This window comes from Anarhichas minor, unplaced genomic scaffold, assembly GCF_050575085.1.
Source record: "Anarhichas minor isolate MPS153535 unplaced genomic scaffold, ASM5057508v1 ptg000010l, whole genome shotgun sequence".
NCBI lineage: Eukaryota > Metazoa > Chordata > Actinopteri > Perciformes > Anarhichadidae > Anarhichas > Anarhichas minor.
The window spans coordinates 13,113,818-13,134,577 of record NW_027466456.1 but is presented as its reverse complement, the minus strand read 5'-3'; the positions used below and the strand labels follow the sequence as shown (position 1 = coordinate 13,134,577).

General features: G+C 44.1%; 1 protein-coding gene across 4 annotated transcripts in view; it reads right to left on the bottom strand.

The window, feature by feature from the left end:
* Positions 1-20,760, bottom strand: part of nek7 (NIMA-related kinase 7) — a 54,698-nt gene that overhangs the window by 14,541 nt on the left and 19,397 nt on the right. For 3 of the 4 annotated variants that reach the window (XM_076088252.1, XM_076088254.1, XM_076088251.1), the window contains 5 exons: positions 15,037-15,177; positions 14,206-14,268; positions 10,232-10,342; positions 6,954-7,062; positions 5,336-5,443 (listed from right to left, as the gene is read on the bottom strand). In XM_076088252.1, coding sequence (XP_075944367.1) covers positions 5,336-5,443; positions 6,954-7,062; positions 10,232-10,342; positions 14,206-14,268; positions 15,037-15,177 — 532 coding nt within the window. Of the gene's footprint in view, positions 1-5,335; positions 5,444-6,953; positions 7,063-10,231; positions 10,343-14,205; positions 14,269-15,036; positions 15,178-15,682; positions 16,127-20,760 lie in introns of all 4 variants that reach the window. The other variant, XM_076088253.1, reaches the window with a different exon arrangement.

Here is a 20,760-nt window from a genome sequence, read left to right as displayed (position 1 = left end):
AAATGAAGACATGTGAATGTAAAAGCCGACATTAATGTTGTGCTTTGTTGTGGTTGGTTTTTTCCTTACAGAAAAGGGGCTTTTTTGTAACAACCCAAACAGTCTTGCCCTTACTTATATACAAAATGTGTGCGGGGAAACGGATAGATGGAGCTATGAGGAAGAGTTTTTACAATATGCACAAACAGTCGAAGTGAGCTTGGTAGGTGAGAACGGCTCTCAGGTGGAAAGAACTCAGGAGAAAAGTCGGCTGGCAGTAAAATGGTAGGAAAACACTGTAACTGCACACTCACCTCCAGTACTCGCATGTGTGCACACACACACACCCACACAAACTCTCCAGAGCCACTCTGCACATTAACAGGTTGGAGGAAACTGAACTAATATAATTGCAATTAATAAAACTATTACAGACAGGGGCTATTCGATTTGAAGTCTACGGGAATGAAATTAAAGCTCGCACTTTTCATTTTGGTAAAGACTTAATTGGGTTGAGAGAAAATACTTTTATCTTAAATGTGTGGTTTTTAATAATGAAGTGTTACCTGCCATTCCAAAAATAATCAGCATCTGCACAGGCAGAGAGGAAGCAAGCGAGAGCAAGTGGAAGAATAAACAGGGGACTGCTGGTTTAATTGGTCATCCGTTGGTATTGTGTGTTTGTGCCTATGTGCGTCTGTGTGTGTGTGTGTGTGTGTGAGCTGTGAGGTCTCATGGTGCGGTCTGAACAAGCTCCCCTGAGATTCATTATTAGTTGATTAAAAAGAATCAGCCTCTCTTATGCTAATAGTGGCGTAAAAGAAGGCGGCAGTGCTGGGCCAGGACTCCTTCAGCATGCTAAATCAAGGGCACATTACTTATTCATGCAAATAAATTGAAAGTCATGTTGGGATTGATTTCCTTTATTGTGAATGGCTGTGACAACACTGTATTCTGTGCGAAACAGGGTAATGGTTGTTGTATAGGAGGTGAGATGCCATCCGGTATAAAGAAGCCCACGCTTCCAACCCCCTGCTGAATGTTCTTGGTGATCATTAAAATACATTTATTGATTCATGCTGCAATTTCCTTACAAACAATTCAAACCTAAAGCTTTTGCACAACCATTTACACACTGCGACGCATTTCCCAGAGAGTTTCCATTCATGGCGCGAGCCTTCTCTAATCTAATCTGCGCTCTATTACCAGATACTGTATTTTAAACAGCAAGCGGGATTCCGCTGCAATCTCAAAGACTGTGATTTAGTTTCTCTTTCAGACCCAAGGCGGGAGTTTGTAAACCTTTGCTCTAACGTGTTCTAACAAATAAGCCTTTAAGTTGTAGGCAGCAGCGCAGCCAGAAGGACTTAATCTCATCGTCAGAAGGCGTTCTCTGTATTCCCTTATATTCCCATTATGTTTTCTAAAACTTCCTGCTGAGCACTCACCCCCCATTTGGCTCTCCACCGACCCCTCTCTGTTTCACGACTTGCTTGCCTTTATAGATAACCAAGACTTTATAAAGGCCTACATGTTGAAATAGTCATAATTATTTTCAACATAAGCCTCCCTGCAGTCTTTCTGCTTCCATCTTGTTCTCCCTCCTCCTCGCCTTTCCTTTCCCTCCCTTTCCCCTGGTACTCATCGTTAACACCTCTCTCATTACAAGTGTTAATTGCAGGTATATTATACAACTTATTACTGCCAATTGGCTAGTCTCTCATTCCTCTAACGATTGCATCCGCTTTCCTGTTACTACCGTTCTTTTATTCTTTTTCTCTTTAACCCAACTCCTGCCATTACCCTATACGTAACCATCTTCAGCCAGAAAGGCAGAGTGTGTCTTTTGCACGCTTGTGTGTATTTTTGTCAGCCTTGTGTCTCAGAGTCGGGATGTGTCACTGAGTGGTTGTCGGTTTGAATGCTGCAAATCTGCGTGAATGTGCATGATTATCTTACTCTGCATGTGTGTGTGTGTGCGCGCGTGAATTCAAGCGCATATGGATATGCCCATGCGTCTCTGTGAATACATACATCTGTATAAGAGACAAAGAGTCTGTGTGTCTCCCAGTCTGTGCAAGAGTGAGTAAGAGACGAAAAAACTGCGAGTGTGTGTGTGTGTGTGTGTGTATGTGTGACTGCAGGCTGCTGAGCGGCTGAGTTGAAAGCCTGCGAGCTGACAGGCTGAATGCCTGGACCTCCATCTCATCTCCACCACCCTGCTCCACTGTTCAGCTGGGCTCATTACAGACCCACGCTGGCACGCAATTGCGCACGCGCGCGCGCACACACACACACACACACACACACACACACACACACACACACACACACACACACACACACACACACACACACACACACACACACACACACACACACACACACACACACACACACACACACACACCTCTTCCTCACATTCTTTCTTTCTATCCTCTCTCTCACTCTTGCTTTCCTTTTTCCCATCCATTTTTTTGTCACATTGTCATATTAACCGCTCTCTCTTTCTTCACCTCCTTCTTACTCTTTTTCCCTTTTTTTTTTTCCTCCCTCCTCTTTTTTTTCTGTGTCACATTCTCTTCTCTCACACCCGGCACATTCTACCTTTCTGTCTCTCGTTCTCTCTAAAAGTCAAAGCACCAGAGGGAGGGTCAGAGGGAAGGAGAAGTGAGGACAAGTAAGACTGAGAAACAGCAGCAGGAGAGAAGGATATGTGACAAAGAAAAAGACTAAAGACTAAAGAAATGGCAAGGGTAAAGCCAGGGACAGAGGGTGGAAGGATGAAGCACTCCCTTGTGTCAACAGGCCATGACTACCTATAGGGACATCGTCTGCTTCTACAGTACTAGATCATCTGCTGAACACATCCTTATGAAGTCTAAATATTCTTAAAAGCATATGAAGTGCATATAAAATGTATCATCACAAAATCTCATCTGCATACTTCACATGCTTATTCGAGGAGAGTTCATTTCATGATCTCAGGACCAATGTGACTGCTCTAGATCAAATGCATCTGTTTTCCGATCATCGACTCTGCACTGTAGGCAATACGACACTATGATTTGTGTAGTTTTTCTGGAGATTATCGAAGCAGTCTTGATTGCTTCAGATTAATGATGACAGTTTTCCAGTCGACCCCTGTGCTTGTGGGGCTGCCTATCCCCCGTCAGCCTAAAGAGGGTGCTGTGGATTTAACATTTAATGAGCTATCACAGGCGCTTTTACCCGACTCTGCTGCCACTGCGAGCTGCTTAGTTGATGGAGCCGACGTTGAGCTGATCATGTGATTCACACCTTCTCAAAACAGCTGGGCCGCTGCTGTACAGGGGCTGAGAATAGCGTGCCGTTTGGGGTAACAACAGTTTGACATAGGGAAGTGCCACTGTGTGAATGACGGGCTATATGTGTGTCTATGAAGCAGGTGAAGCTACTGAGGGGATGTTTAATGGCACAGTGTAACCATCTCCACTATAATGATCTGTGCCACATTTATACTATTAACATAAAACACCAAGCCAAAGGAAAGGAGGCCAGCTAAAATGATCAGAATATGTTAAATATGTTTTTTTATTGTGTTGTATAGACCAGGCATCAGATACTAATTGACTCTTCGCTAAGCCTCACCCCCCCCCCCCCCCCACGGCTACTCCGTAAAGCTTTCAGAGCTACCATGAAGCTCATATCGTCTCTAACTGCACTCCCTGAATAAATATGAACTAATTCAGCAGCACAATCAGCTAAAAAGGTGAAGATATAAGTTACAGCCTACAGATAACGGTGTAAACGTGAACCCCCACATCACCTGGCGATCAAGACAGAAGACAATGAAGTTAAGTAACAACACTGTTCCTGTGAGGCCGGCTAGGTCTTTACTCACTGTTACAATCCTTAAAAAAAGCAGCACGTGTATACCCTCAGCATACCCTCAGTAGCTTGCATAGCAAAGACGTGCTAACGCTAGTTAATGACGTGCATTCGAGGGGTGGCACTTAGCAAAAACCAACCACTGCTCGCTCCTGTGTTGGGAGTGTTTAACGGAGTTTAACCAAAACAGAAATGAAGGGATTGACTGGTTAGATGTATGGAACTCTTGTGATTTATCTTTAACCAATGACCAGTAAACGATTCTTACAGACATTCTGTATATCTTAGGAAGAATTTCTCGACAATTCTACTGGCCAGAAAGGTGTTTTTGTCAGTGATTGACACATTAATATGAAAACCTGCTGCTATTTTTTAGAGGCATTTTTTATTAATGCTGCTATTGGGAAGTTCCACTCCAACATTTGATCAAATCCTTTCTACACAAAGAGCATAATTCTCTGATACCATAGATTTGATTATTTCTGGAATTAAGTGTTATTGTGGATTCATTTTAAACACCAGTTTGTAACAATTAGCCAACATGCCGGCCTCTGCAGCATTACAATATGCACTGTGATGCTTAACAACAAAAAAAGGTGTAGGCGTAGCGAGACTAAAACAAAATAGGGCAACGTGATGAAGGCTGGTAGGAACAGGCTGTTGACAAATTGTTTATAGGTACATGTGTGATTTAAACACTCGGACACCATGTGTGAATGTGAGTCTCTGTGTGTATTTCTGTTAAACCCTATGTCTCCTATAAAGAGAGGCAAGCTAAAGGTTTGGTTAGTAAGTGCTACAAGTGTTTATTCCTTTGGAAATCATTTAATGACTTAAATGTTGTTTCACTCTCTTCTTGAGGTTGCGGGCTTGACTCCTAAAGATTTACAGTAAAAGGCCCACAGTCATGAAACTCCATAAGAGTTAAATAATGCATTTAAACGCGGGGTACCATTCGGTTTGTCAATTCTGTACAGCCTCAGGTTTAGCACACTTGTATTTCTTAAAATAAGCCAAATGTACTAGTCTTAATTAGTGTGGGCTACAATTCTCACTTCTTTGAACAAAAAAAATAAAATAACGTTCCATGATTTATTTTCTGCAAGTGACAAACACACCCATCAATGCCGACAGTAACAGTGATTGTAAAGTTTGCTGGCTTGTTTTATGGTACGCAGTCACAATCAGAGCTGTGTCGAAGGCCCCGGCCCAGTCTTCCACTGTGTTAGGGTTAAAGGTCAAGGCAACAGGAAGTGGCTAAGTGGCCTATGAAGGGGCTGGGCACAGACGTGGCCAGGCAGCATGACTACATGACACATGGCTCGGGGCTCACCATGCCTAATGAAACACATCAAACATTGGGTGATTACTGGGGACCGCTGAGTCTAAGTGTCTGTGTGTGCGTTTGTAGGCTCATAAGGGAAGAGTGTGTGTGAGTGTGTGTGTGTATTTCCACACACAGTAAGTATGGACTGTAATAACTTACCTAGTGAGTGAGCAGCGGTTGTTTTGGAGCTGAAAAATCGGCCCAGTCCCAAGTCCCCTAGTTTCACTACTCCTGTAGCTGTGATGAATACATTGGCTGGCTTGATATCTGGAGAGAGGAGAGCGATTGGTTGCATACAAAAATCGAAACAACTGTTTAGATTGCTAAAGTTACATTCATGACAGTATGGAGATATGATTATAAACACATTGTGTGTGTCCACTGTGATACACTTGGGAAAGCGTCAGAAAACATGACACGCATGTACATTAATGTATTCATTTCCGTTAATGTGGGCGTTAGCAAACCGTTTCTGTTGCTTTTTCTAACGTAATGTTAATGTGACCCGCGTCAGCCTTTGAAATTTACTGCTAATATAATTGTAAGCGTCTTTTGAATAGGCGGTCTCTGTTAAGTGGCCATTAAAGTGCAGAGCTCAGGGTTCATTAGTGTCCCTCTGCCCTAATCAGAGTCAGCCGAACGGAAGTACACCACCTGTGTGTTTGCACGTATGCGTGTGTGTGTGTGTGTGTGCGTGCAGCAGCCTATGCCATGGATCCAGGACTTGATTCGACTTGGCCCTACTAAAAGCATGTGGTCCCATAAACACTGTGTTCTCTGGTCTATGTGTTGTTTAACACCTACACTTAAGCCTTCTGTCGTATGCAACAAGGTCGATCACGCTGAAGAAAATTCACTGATTTGACGTTCTATTATTACCCACCTATAGTTTAAAGACTTAAGAGGACCATACTAGAAGTACTGTATGATTTATTCTGTTAACTATAAAAATGTACAAGAAAGCAGTTGTGTACAACGATTTCTTGAGATGGTTTTCTCACCTTCCAGACATCCATTGGTCCATCACAACCAACAACACCTTCATTACTGTGTTGTGGGGTAATGCAGTTGCAAGCAAAGACTGTTTTGTTAAGATTCAGGACCACATCTCATTTTATTTGAGGTTTAAGAGTATTTTTTAAGGCAAAGCTTCCACTCGACAATGGGACCAGTCACAGATGAGTTGCGGGAAGATTCTCATCCCTCCTCGTCGAGAGAGGGTCAATGCTCACCTTGTCCGGGTCCATTAAACATGCAGACTGTTTGTTGGTGTGATAGGACAGTGTGCAACTCCGTATCAAGGAGGCCTCTACTCTTACATCTGTACGCTACTCTGACATCACAACAGAAATGATTATCAGTTAACATAAAATATCTTCGATAGAGTTCAGAGCTCAATAGAGTTCAGCCTTTTTTAAAAAAAGCAAACTAGATAATATGAACGTTGTTAAATGGGGAGAGTTGGACATTGGTCATATGCTTTGAGATAGTATTCCCATGATGAATCCCGTCTCTCTGTGGTTTGCTGAAACCTAATATTCTAGAAAAGGTAACCACGGTTAAAGTCACCACTGTTTTATACAACTGTTTTTTCTTGTAAATATGTCGCAACATTAAAAGGAGGTGAGAGAAAAATCCCTCATAAATAAAATGAGGGATTTTCTCGTGGTTTAAAACAACATAGATTATCTTGTATTTACAATAAACAAATAAGCCAATTTCTTCTTTGTATTAATATGTGTGTGTGTGTGTGTGTGTGTGTGTGCATAAACACTACCTCTGTGCATGACTCTCCGGGAGTGCATGTGTTCGAGCGCACTGCAGAGCTGGACAAAGTATTTCCACACTGTTCTCTCTGGGATAAGCCTCCTCTGCTTCTTAAAGTGCTGTAAACGCACACACACACACACACACACACACACACACACACACACACACACACACACACACACACACACACACACACACACACACACACACACACACACACACACACACACACACACACACACACACACACACACACACACACACACACACACACACACACACAAAATCAGAAAATCAGAAAATCAGAAAATCAAAGCAACATTAGCATACCTGAAAGAAGGCACAAATAAAATATTTGAATAGGAGTGGGAAAAGGTCTTGTGTGGCACGGAATACAATTTTAAGATGGGAGCAAAGTGTCTGTGTGTGTGTACAGCATCCAGCCCCAGTCCCCAGCTCTGACTCTGCCGCTAATGCAACCCAGACCACTCTCCTCTCGGTCCGTCCTAACCGAGCTCCGTCTCATTTTCTCCATGGCCGCCAATGGAAAGCACATGCATTCTTAGGAACAGAGAGAATACATTTGTGGTACCTTCCAAAAACTCTCCCATCTGGCATATAGCTCTTTTGTTAGGTACATCTTTCAGTGGCACAGTGCTTCCAGTTGATTTTGGTATATTTTTTTAATTTTGGAGGGCCGAGTGAGTCGCTCTGGATCATCAAGAGTGGGGTCCAATCCAGAGAAGTCACAGTGATGACAGAGCTTCAACTTAGGCCCAATGGCTTAATGATCAACAGTGACATATAATCAACAAGGGAGGATAGGAACTCCTCCTCAAACAGCAGTGGTTCAGACTAAGCCTGGCCACCAACAGGATGTTATGCCGTTATGTCCTCATTGCTCCATTTTCAAGAAAGGGAAGCCCGGGTATGAAATTGTCATAATTAGCATATGAGTTCTTGCGTTATGGCCAAAAACCTGTTTTGTGAGGTCAGAGGTTGACCACCAACATATAATCACTAAATCCTTGAGTGCAAGTGCATCAACAGAGAAGTGACAAGATAAGTCAGACCATAAAACATTAATCAAGGAAAGAATGAACATTCGATAATTGAATTAAATGTTTGTTTGTTTCGTATACGAGTACATTTTGGATACTACTTGTACATCACAAGCAAACACTTATTTGTATCTTGAAGTTGAAATTTCCTTTATTTTTTTCCATTGTCCATTCACTTGGTATATCTTTGTGTCTGTATGTATTTATTTTCAATAATCCTGGAGATACAACTACTGCTGAACTACTGGTGTGTGTGTGTGTGTGTGTATTACAGAAAACGAAAGAAGGTATGAGAGAAAGAGGGGGATAGAGAAAGATAGATGGAGAGAGGGAGGGATAGACCTTGGCCTACATGCAAACAAAGCCTTATTGAGAAGCCATTCTTCCCTTGCCCTCTCATTTCCATATCAGAGGACTGTTTGATGTCAATGGGGGAGCACATAGGCGCCCACCAACACCACCACCACCACCACCACCACCACCACCTCCTCTCCATGCCTTTAACAGCAAACACTGCACATGCAATATTCTGTAAGTGCATGCAAATCAAGGACCATTTGATTTCATTTGAATTCTGATGGCCAGAGAGAGAGAGAGAGACAGAGAGAGAGAGAGAGAGAGAGAGAGAGAGAGAGAAAGGAGAAGAGAGCAGCGTGGAGGACGAGAAATCAAAAAGAATAAAAAATGTTAAATTCATGCATGGGGGGGTTCTGTTTTACATATGGCACACTGTTCAAATGTGTTTACTTCACACTACAGGAGGGGGGGGGGGGGGGGGGTAATCCATGGCATGCACCTCTGGACCGCCACTGTTACATTCGAAACACAAATCATTTACAACTGTGAAGGAGACAAATGGTGAGAAGAGGCATGCACTCGTGTGTGTGTGTGTGTGTCTGACTGTATGTTGTCAGTAGCCATAAGGAGATGACACAGTCTGAATGCTCCCAGCATCCTGGGTAGCTTAGCTTAGATAGCAGTGACGCTCAGTGGTTTGTTATCCTACCTCTTCAGGCTGCCTTGATACATCTTTGTAAAGTGCATCTCTGAACATCTGCAAGAGTGTGTGTTTCTGTGGTTGTGTCTGCACATTCTTTGCTTACACACAGTATGCCATATGTATGAATTCAGTGTGTGTGTGTGTGTGTGTGTGTGTGTACCAGATATATATCACTGGTGCAAGTGTGTGTGCTGAGCCTGCCATGTTCACTCTCTTGTTCGGCTAATCCTCGCCTCTCCTAATTTGCTGTGTTGAACTGTGCGGATGTGGAGCTGCTGAGCATGACTGCAAACAGGTTGTCGAGCTGCGCCGATACAACGCCGCGGCATCATTTATGCATGGGAGAAGAAGACCAGGCTTTTTACATGCACACCACTAATTTATTATACTGGCAGGTTTTTATAATAACTGGGAGTTTGGTCGAACTCAAAGACGAATAACACGGTGAGCCACTTTTGAACAAGCCTGTTCCTTCTGCTCCAATTACAACAACATCCCTCCACACACAAAAAAAAAAAAAAAAAAAAACTTGTTGATTTAGGTGTAAGACATGGTCAACTCGACACATTCATGTGGCTCAAAGTCACTCGTTAAGTACTCGATTCGAATATACATTTTTGACTCAATGTTTATTTAGAATCAGATAAATGATGTCTTATCTGAGGGAGATCTAGCCGAGATTGAAAAGTACATCTAGTTTTATTAAAGCCAGATAAATTATGCTCAGTATTTGTTCATATACCCCCTACATACAAAACGTGCTGGAACTTTACGACCATTAATCATCGCCTGATTCTTAACAACTTCCCTCCTACAGTCCACAGACTGCTGGGATTAAAGGGCTTGCAGGATGCATGTTACTAGTTGGTTTTTTGATTCAGGAAGGAATGGATGATTCAGATTGACTCAGTGTCCAGGTAGTGAAAAGCCGTTAACCACAAACCACAGACTTCCTGCCACCATTCCCTCAGTTATTAAAGCCCACGTCAGCAGTTTGTTGCTTCCATGCAAGCATTCCTTTTGACACCAAATCTGGGATATGGTGTTGAACTGCTTATTCTGTCAGATATTAGATATACCAGAATTTCCCTTTATACAACACACTGTATTTTTGGTGATAAAGTGTATTGCTCTTGTGGTGGAGTGTAGCTTGTTGTATATTATGAGCACCCAGCAGGCCAAGAGTGCTAGCTCCGGGGTTTGCTGTTGTGGAGAGTTCCTTACCTTGATCATACGCGAGAGGTCCCCTGCATCGGCTAGCTCCAGGACTATATTCAGCTCATTGTCCTCAATAAAAGACGCATGGTACTTTATCACGTTGGGGTGGTTCAGTTGCTGTGGGAGAAAAAAAAAAAAGACATGTCATGGAGAAGGAAAGAAAGAGCGAACAGAAGACATGTTGGAAGACATGTTTAAGGGCTTCCATGGTCACACTTCCTAATCCAAGAGTGAAAACCATTCATTGTTGAGGCTACAGACAGGAGCGTCTTCTTGAAGACTTGTTATACAATTTATTTCAAACAATCCCATCAGCTAACAAAAAAAAAAAACAGAGGTTCATGTCATGAGTTGTGCAATCCACTGTTCTTTCACCACCAATTAAAACAAAAACGTTGAATCCATATTTGGAAGCCGTATTTTGTAAGGGTGGACCTAATGAGACGATTTTGTCCTCCAGTGTGACAAAGCTGGGTGACATGTCAAAACAACCCCTCAGTCTGTGATGACAACAACCTATGTGTGAAACAAACACACACACACACACACACACACACACACACACACACACACACACACACACACACACACACACACACACGCCTGACAGGCTGACATGGCTGGCAGTCAGAAAAACAAGCATCGCAGGCTCATCTCTGGCTGAGATTCCTTCCTGTTGGTTGGTCAATAAGGCAGGAACAGCATTCCCTGTAGTAAACAAAAAGTCTCTATCCATCCAGAGCAAGAAGGGAAAAGAGGGAGAGAGAGAGAGAGAGAGAGAGAGAGAGAGAGAGAGAGAGAGGCAATGAAGGGAAAGAAACAAATGACACAGTGACACAGACAAGCAAAAGAATGATGGAGGCAGTGCGGGTTGAAGAGGTAGGGAAAGAGAAAAAAACAGAAAAAAAAACAGCATGAGAGTCATAAGGTGAGCACTTCTTATATACAGTCTATGGGTGAGCGGAGTTGGAGAAAGGGCGGAGGGGAAAAGGGAGAGCTGGAGACACGGAGCTGTGTGGCATGGCAATGTCGAGGGGGGGGGGGGGGGGGGTGGTGAGCAGACAGAGCAGTGTGACACACGTCCTCCACTCGGCTCCGCTCTGCTTCCTCTGCTGTGATTAAAGAAATGTTCATGCTCCGGATGATGCCAAGAAAAGGGGAAAGGAGAGCACAGTACAGTACACTCGGCAACACTACACTCTCCGTCTCTGCAACCTTCCCCGGTCCCCTCTTTCCCTTCCTCATGTCTCCATCTCTCCTTGTCCCTCCCTTGTCCTCTCTTGCCAGATGTATTTTTGGCTCAGAGTGGCAGGTCTGCACGGCTCCAGACTGTAACACAGCCAGGGAGTGATGATAAGTCCCCCCCCCCCCCCCCCCCCCACACACACACACACACACACACGCACGCACACAATCCGCCCATCACAACCCACTCCTCTTCCACAACTTGAACCTCAAGCGGAGGATACGGAGAGATAAAGAGAGAAGTTCACATGCAGATGTTTATGTAAATGATGGATGCAATACAACAATCACTCATTGGGAAATATCACACACAGCCTTGCATGATTATGTAATTACACATGCTCGCTGAGACCCACCAGCGTGTGTAATTACTTAATCATGCAAGACTCAATGTGATATATTTCGTGAGCTGGTGATGTGTTTCAAAGAAGAACAAGATACTGACTAATTCAATCTGATGGCACAAAATTAACCGTGATAATAAATTAGGTTAGAGTGCATTTATAAATGGATGCTCAGAGGAAAGCAGCTGGTAGGAATAAGAGTAACAATATTAATAATTTAAGTGTCCTTCAGTTGGGAAAGAATTAAGAATGAATTTTAAAAAATGGCTTCTAATGTCCGTCACCAGAAGAAAAGAATGCCACATTGATATTTGTCAATAAATTGAACAAGAAAATGAGTAGATGTGCAATGTTGGGTTCTTTGTCCATTTGAAGAAAAACTAAATATGTACGAAACTTGCAAAAGAAATGTATTGCTCATAGAGAGACCTGAGGATGAAAGTGAATTTATAGTGTGTGTATCAGGTTAAATGAAGCTGGCCAGTTCTTCTTGTGAGTAAACCTCTGGTACAATCTAATCACACGCAGAACCCAGACATGCACACACACACACACACACAAAACACACTTTTACAGACACATAAAATACGGAGCAGCAAACACACAGACAGCTTTTCACTGCTGATTAGGGCCGATCAGTCGCCTTCAGAATATAATCCAGGCTCGATAGTAACCCAACAGCGAGAGGAATTTGCAGCTGTGAGATTTCAAGAATGGTGAAAATAGCAGATTGGCAGGAAGCACGGAGCTATTTCTGCGAGCAACATTCCCATCAGCGAGGATTTAGACAAAAAGGGCAGAGTGAGAAATCACATTCTCAAGTTGAAATCATCATGCCAGAACAGGAAAATATAGATGAACGAGCAGACATAAACACAGACAGACAAACAAACAAACAAATAGGCAGACTGTTGAAATGCCATGACTGAGGGTGTATGCGTATGTGTGTGTGTGTGTATGTGATCACGTGCCAGTATGTGTGTCATCCCAGTCGGTCCATGCCAGTGTGCCTCTCATTATTCTGATTTGGCTGTGTCTCTTGTTGGCCTGTCTAGTGGGGGATAAGGCAGAAGGACTGTCTCTCTCTCACACTCAGCCCTTTATTATCGGGCTGGCTGGGCAGCACAGGGTCGGGCATAACTTCCATGTTCACTAGCAATCAGCTTACAGGATGAAAAGAAGGGAACAAAAAGCTCTGAGGAGGAAAGACGGGCAAAGGAGAGAGAAAGGAAGAGGGATGGATGGAACGACATAGCAGCTGGGTAGGAACAAGCGGGGGGGGGGGGGGGGGGGGGGGGGGAGGATCCAGAGAAAGGCTGTGGAGGAAGAGGATCCACGTAATGAGAAGGAGATGAGAAACGCCGTCACCTGGCAGAGTGTGACATTCAAACCTACCGTGACCCCTCTTAGGAGGTCAGAGATACAGATTCAGGCGAACCCTGCTGTCTCGTGCCGTCAAGTCGATGATCTGCTACTCAGATTACAGCTCTCTACAGGGCCTCGCCTGCATCTGAGTATTGTTGTCTTTGATTGGCCCAACGAGCCCCCGGAGCTTCAGTGATGTGTTTGAGTGGTACAAAGTAATTGGTTTTGTTTTCTTCCCTAATGTGTACGCGTGAGCGTGTGTATGTGCGCAAACTGCCTGTGGTGCACAAGAATGCGCAGAAAAGGCTTCATGTATGGAGGGAGACACGACTAGGAACACACACACACACACACGCCATGAAACCACAAACACACACACAACTTTGACACACATCTAGGATCTTGCAGACAGGGGGAAATATTGAAGCTGTCATTAGTTTGTTCATTAGTATTTGAGAGAAACCCGGCTGACACATGTTAAAGGTAGATAAATGAAACCACTTCATTGGAATTAAAATAAATAAATAAATAAATAAATAAAGCAAGATGAGGAAAAGGAGGAGGTAAAACATCAAGAGACTCATGAGGGAGACTGTTACATTTCCATGCTGATGCACTGTTGCCCAGCTCTAAACATTACAAAAAGATACAAAAAAAAGCATTAAAAAAAAGAGTCAATGTGAGCCTGAAGGGATGTTACACTGGTGCACTCCTGCACATACACAAACACACACACACACACACACACACACACACACACAAGCTTGGAGACATGTGTAGACAGTAATACACGTGTACTGTACAGTCATACACACAAACTCATTCACATTCTCAAACACCCCTCTGCAGTCATATCCATGCAAGGAAGCACACGCACACACGTGCATGTGCCCACACATCAACACACAAAACCAAGCCGTCTGGTGCAGATCAATTGTTTTCCTGTGGTGGAAGGTCTCAGCTGAGGCACCTTAAGAGAACAGAGCACAGCACATGACGCCGTCTCCCTCCTCTCTGGTTCTTTACCTTAAGGAGATCTATTTCTTTGATGCAATCTTGCCGAGCTTTGGCATCCATCAAGTCGAATATCTATCAAGAGATCAAAAGGGGAGAGGGGGAGAGGGAGAGGGAGAGAGAGAGAGAGGTGTTATGGCATATTCAAGAAATGGAAGATGGAGAGATGGATAGAAAACAGGGGGAAAAAACACTAAACAGGAAACATGGTTGCTGTTATCTAGAGGGTGGCGTTGGAGTGACTACAGGTGTTTCACATCTGAGTAACATGCACCAATCCCTGTGTAAGGTGTGTGTGAGGTGTGTATATTTGTATACATGCTCAACAAGCAGAGCACATATTGTGTGTGTGTGTGTGTGTGTGCGCACATTCACCAAGAGAACTGGGTCATATTGTGAAGGTACAGAAGCCGACACAGTCATGTTGCAGTTCAAAAAATAGAAATAGCTAACGTCTATTTTTAAGTGTGTGAATGCAGCAGTGGTTCCCCGCTGTCTGAGTGGTCAATGGCATCAATCAATTGTTTCATGGAAAAAAGAACAACAGGCAGAAAAATAGAATCTGTTGCTATTTTCTTGCACCGACATGCAACATATTTTGGAGTTACCAGGCTTTCTTGAGATTATCAAGTTGTGTTTGCGTATATCAAGAACACCAGTGTGTGTGGATTCAGGACCTTTGTTACAGCAGCTGAGATGCGGTGAGGTGTGAAATTGCCAGTAAGTGTAATATTTGTGTTGGCCTAGTGACATGTCTCCTGTTGCGCTTTAACCATTCTCGTGAGGACAATAAAATAAAAAAGGGAAGAGGTAAGAATAGTGATGTGCATTACTGTGTCTTACCTGGACTTTCTTCAGGGCCACTGACGTGTTGTCTAACAGGTACCTCGCCCGGTACACCTCACTGAACTGGCCGCGTCCGATCTTCTTCTCAATCTGGAAGTTCGCCAGCGAGTTGTGGCCCATGTCTGGTTGCAACGGTTTCTGAGAGTAATAAACAACTCTGTTAGCATTTGTGCACACACACATGTGCTTTTTCACACAGCATATGCACACGCGCACACACACTACAAGGGGAAAAAAACGAATGAAACGATGAATAATATACAGACATTTTGCGGATGTATTTACCACTGAAGTGCAACTAGCTCCACATTATTTTAAGAGGAAAGGATGAGGGGCCCAAAGATGTCCTTAAAAACTAACGTCTAACGTCCTTAGTCTCTGTTATTCACAAAGAGCACCAAGCGGTTTGAAACTGTGAACGGGCTGCAGATACCTTCTGATTACAACAGTTAACATGGTGATTGATAATGTTCCTATGTAATCAATTATGTTATTGTACCTTACATCTGCTAGGCAGGCCAGTGAATCACCCTTCATCGGCTAAAACTACAGTATGATCGCCCTTAGGTAGAGGTGTAAAAAATATTTCCCTACACGGATAAATAACATATCCTATTACATAAATGCAGACATCAGATCATACCATTTAACTTGTTTTCAAGTTCACAGGAATCCTCTTCCTTGCTTCGTCTGCCAAGTTATATCAGTGACAGTCTGGCACTGGGCCACAGACAACATGACTCCTGGCCTCTCCTCGCCACACGATTGGCTGTGCAGGCTGAAACACTCACCTTCAACAATTAAAAAAAACACTCTAAAATAAACCAGAACGAGCCCCTCGGATATGATGTGTAAAGAAAAAAAAAAAAAAAAAAAAGAAGCACAGAACAGGCTGCGTGACCTTTGCAGCGTTTTGGTAAACTTGTACACGGCGTCGGTGGGAGCAAACAGAAGGTGACGGATATCAGAATGCCACATGTCACCAGCACTTGTGCCAACGCGGCCGTGGGAGCAGCTCAGGGGCGAGCCACTCGGGACGGAGGGGAGGAAGACAAAGAGGGGGAGAAGGTCAAAAGATTCCCAAGCACTGAAACACAATAGAAGAGAGTGTCATCACGCTCGTCGTAACTCAAAATTGCAAAACGTAAGTGAAGCAGTTTGACAGAGTTACATTCGGACCAGAGGCGATACAGGATTCCCTCAGCGGCCTCGTGTCTGCAGAGGAAGACGACGAGATTCAAGCAAAAATGAACAATGAAACCGAAGCGAAGTACTGAAAAAGTTCGAGGGGAAGCAACTGAAAAATCGGACAATTATTTTTTTAATTAATCAACTTAACGTTTGGTCTGTAAAATGTCAGAAAAATTGGGAAAGTGGCCATCACAATTTCAAACGTTAACATCTTGAGATTGCTCGTCTTATCCAGTTAATATTCGTTAACCCCAAAATATTCAATTTACAATGCTTACGTTGGAACCAGTCAAGGTTTTTTTCTACCAGTTGAATATATCAACTAATTGTTCCATCATCAGTGGTAAACTAAATGTATTGAAGAGAGCGAAAGGCCATATATTTAAAGTTGACAACAAGTGGAGTGCTGTCATCACACACTCATTGTCTGTATGGTGACAAAACCAACCCAATGACTTAACCCACATCTTTGTTAACAAATACAAAGACACGCACACACACACATTGAGAGTGAAGGGAAGCACAATGAAAGCTACAAGGCTGGGGCTTTTAAAGTTTAAAGATGACAGCCAAAGGAAGAGGCGTGAGCCAATTAGATGCCCCGTTCAATTAACACTTAACACCGTCGAGGTGTGTGCATTTTTCAGCATGACACCACCACCGTCATCCAAAGCTGTGTGAGAGTCACTGTGACAGAGAGCATGACACGCTGCTCCGCTACCCACAGGTCTAAAAAAAAAAAACTGACACAATGAATGTTTTAACAATAGTTACATATTGTTCCAGTGTGGACTTTACATACAAAATAAACTTACATAGAAGAGAGGCACAATGAAAAACCGACACAAAGATTCGCCATATTGCGCAATGATATGTCATAATGGTGACTGATGCATTTGTGCGAGGTAGGACAGTTTGAATGGTATAGATTCAGAGCGAGAGAGCGAGAGGAGAGAGAGGAGAGAGATGGGGGCAGAGAGGACAAGAGGGCATTGCTTTCATTCGTTGCGTGGTAGCTTGACAAATGTTAGCATGAGCCTCTAAAGCGCTGTGACAACCGCCTGCTGAGAGCACAGTCTTGCTAATGTGTCCTGGCATGCCAGCCCCCTAATCACACATTTACATATGCAATGACCTACATTTGCATGTCAGATCGCACACTGTCCGGCGTGATTAACAGTGGGCACCTCCCTGTGTGGAGTCGCCTTGGGTGGCAGCAGAGGCCGTGCGAGGGCGGAAGACAGGGCTGGAGGGAGGGCGGCTTTTTTGGCAGCCAAGGGGCCGGGCTGCCAGGCAGGATTATGTCAGCCGGCGGCCCCGGCATTAGACACTTCATTAGAGCTAATCTGTTTAGCAGTGGGCAGTGTATGTAAACTTCACAGGCCATTTGCGGCACCTCTTCGCCCCCTGGCCTGGCCTTCAAAGGGCAGCCAGGCCAAGGCTGAGTGACAGGCCGTCTCATCTGCCGCACACGGGCGTCACAAAATCAGGAGCTCCCAGCTGAAACACAAGGGCCCGACGAACACAGACACACACACACACATAAGGGGAAGTCACAGAGGAATGACCCTGAGTGACGCAGGAGTCAGTGTCTGAACAAACCGGCTTGTAAGAATCGATTGTTGGTGTTTAGGTGAACTATGATGGTCGAAACAACCCAAAGATGAAGGGTTGCCCAGTGGACCTGTCACTAAAACAGTTCTTGTTTATCTGAATGGGTAAAGCCAATGGTGCCAAGGGTACGTACTTGATTCAGTCTTTGGCATATTTACCTTAAATCAATGAATTGCTTTTTTTTTTTTATATATCCGTCACAAAACTCATCTCATATCAATGCTCAAGGCACAACACCAAAAAAGGAACACAAATCCTCTACTACTGGACAATATACTATTTCGTCATTTACAATACCGGGTCACATGTCAAATGCCAGAAATGATCACTACCTACAGGACTATGAATATCGGCCTCTGCAAAGTTTGTTAATATCAAATGACCTAACACTGTCTCTTATTAAATACAGACTTTCTTCATGTTTTCTTGACTTACATTTCTGTGGTGTGCTTACTCTTTTCACTCACATCACTCTGGTTGGTGATGGGGGACAAGCTGCAGGGGATGGAGATAAGTGGCAGCCATGCAAGGCATTATGGGTAATGTCTGAGGGACAGTGTGTCTAGGGTATAAAGGTGACACACAACCGCCATGGGCTACTCACTAGCAGGGGGATTGAAAGAGAGAGAGAGAGAGAGAGAGAAAGAGAGAGAGAGAGAGAGAAAGAGAGAAAGAAGAGGAGAGCAGACAGACAGCTCATCGAAGGAAGTGTGATACGGGCTGCCCAATAATGACACCATTGCCAAACACAACTGACAAGACACATGGAGAGTGGAAGAACGAATGCGGAAGAGAGGGAGAGAGAGAGAGAGAGAGAGTGAGAGGGGGGGGAGAGACAAGCAGCAGAGGGGCGAGGGTGTGATGTGACAGCCCAGCAGCGCCAACGGCTGCCACAGGAAGGCCAGCGGCGGCAGAGAGGTGCTGTCTCCCATGGAGAGAGACTGGGAGGGATGCAGGAACCGAGAGAGAGAAACTCAGGGCGCGTCCACACTAAGCCGGCTAAATTCACAAATGGATCTCTCCGTGTTGGCACACTGAGCCAGCATTTCACATACAAACTGAGCTTTACAAAACAAATGACTCCAGAATGAGGCTGTCGATCTGCATTTTGGTGTGGACGGGGAAACTTAGATTAGCCAACAGTAGAAAAATACTGGCATCCCGGCAAGCTAACGTTGAGAAGCATTCCGCCTCTTCTTCGTCCTCCAAAATTGGAAAGGGCGAAGCAAATGACGAAGTAGATTCACACTTAGTCATTCAGAATCAGAGCTTTCGTGCTTTGTTGCACACTTTGGAAGCGAGATATAACGTTCATCTCGACGTTTTTACGGACGCAGCGATACTCTACAACCAAACCAAAGCTAAAGTTATGGACTCCCTGAGGAAAGCGGTCGTGATGGTAGAAACACGCTGCACGTGGACATCCTTTCACACAGAATCAAGCGTCACCGCGCACTTTATCACTGTACGTATAGTTTAACCACATGTTCCAGAAAGCGTCATTTCTGTACGAGAGCTAAATGCTCATTGCCTATGACCGGGGGATTTGTTTGAAGAGAAGTCGATATGAATTTATTAGTGAATAAGAGCAGCGTGTCACATGACTCAGAACATGCTGAATTACGTGTTTGCACTACGAGGATGCTGCTACAGGCCCAATTTCATTCATTCTTTGCAGTGTTTGAAAATGTAACCCTCCAATTGACGCATCTCTTCTATTTGTTACCAATATTTAATTAATAAAAGATAAAAGTAAATGTATTTGTTTCTTAATTACGGATCATTACAAATACGCAGATAGCCGGTGAGAAAAAAAAATAAATGTTGATGCATCAAGAAGAATCGATAATCGTTCTATAATCGCATCGTAGCCCTCTGAATCGAATCGTGAGGAGCCTAGTAGAGGAAATCTGCGGGACTGCTGTGAACGTAGTCTACAAGAGAGACAAGGAGGAATACAAGGAGAGACAGGCAGGGGGGGCCCACTCCCAAACCAACCAGTCCTCTGCCCTGCCCCCCCCCCCCCCCTTGAGCACGGCACCATGCAATATTCATCTTCAGCCGACCGGCAGGATTCACCCCAAAGGTGATTTTCGTTCTTCTCCTCCCAATCTGCTCCCAACAACCGCACCGCCTTGTCTCGGCGCTCACAGACGGATCCGTGTCTGTCAGGCTCTGCAGTGACGATCAAAATGTGATCTGAGGGGGGGCCCTCCTCACCGCCCCTCCCACTCACTCAAAGAGCAAATGCACCATTAAAAATGCACATCTTACCAGCTCATCTCGTTTACCTAATGCATATGCATCATACCTCCGGGACCAAGAGAAATGATATTGCAAGCGATACAGAATATCCTTCATCACATATACAATTCAGATTTCTTCAGGAGGAGGCTGGTGGGGTTCTTCCCCCCCCCCCCCCCCCCCTCCTCTGTGCTGCCGAGCAGACTGAACCTTGGGAAAGTGTGAAACAGATACGGGACTTGTTGAAAGACACCCATCTGGATGCTGCTTATACAGTCATCTGCATACTCTCACTGACTCTCTCTCTCCACCTCCCACTAAATGTGAAATCAGTTCAGACGTCTTCTGTGAGAGTGAGAAAACATGACGCAACACAGAAAGTTCACTGTGTTAGCAGTAACCTAAGCACAAAAAGTGGGCCTGGAATTAACACTGATGTAAACTGCTGGAAATAGACTGAAAGAAAAAAAAAAGAGAGCGAAAGCATTGAGCCTGAACAATAACACACAATCAACTGTTGCGAGATCAGCGGTAGATCTCGTGTCTGTGTGTGTGTATATGCGTGGGGGGGTGTTGCCTAAGTGAAATGAATCATTAGAGCTTTTATCTGACTTTCTTCTGTGTGCAACCCAATTATCCTTAATTTTGCAATTACAAATCTTAGAATAAATT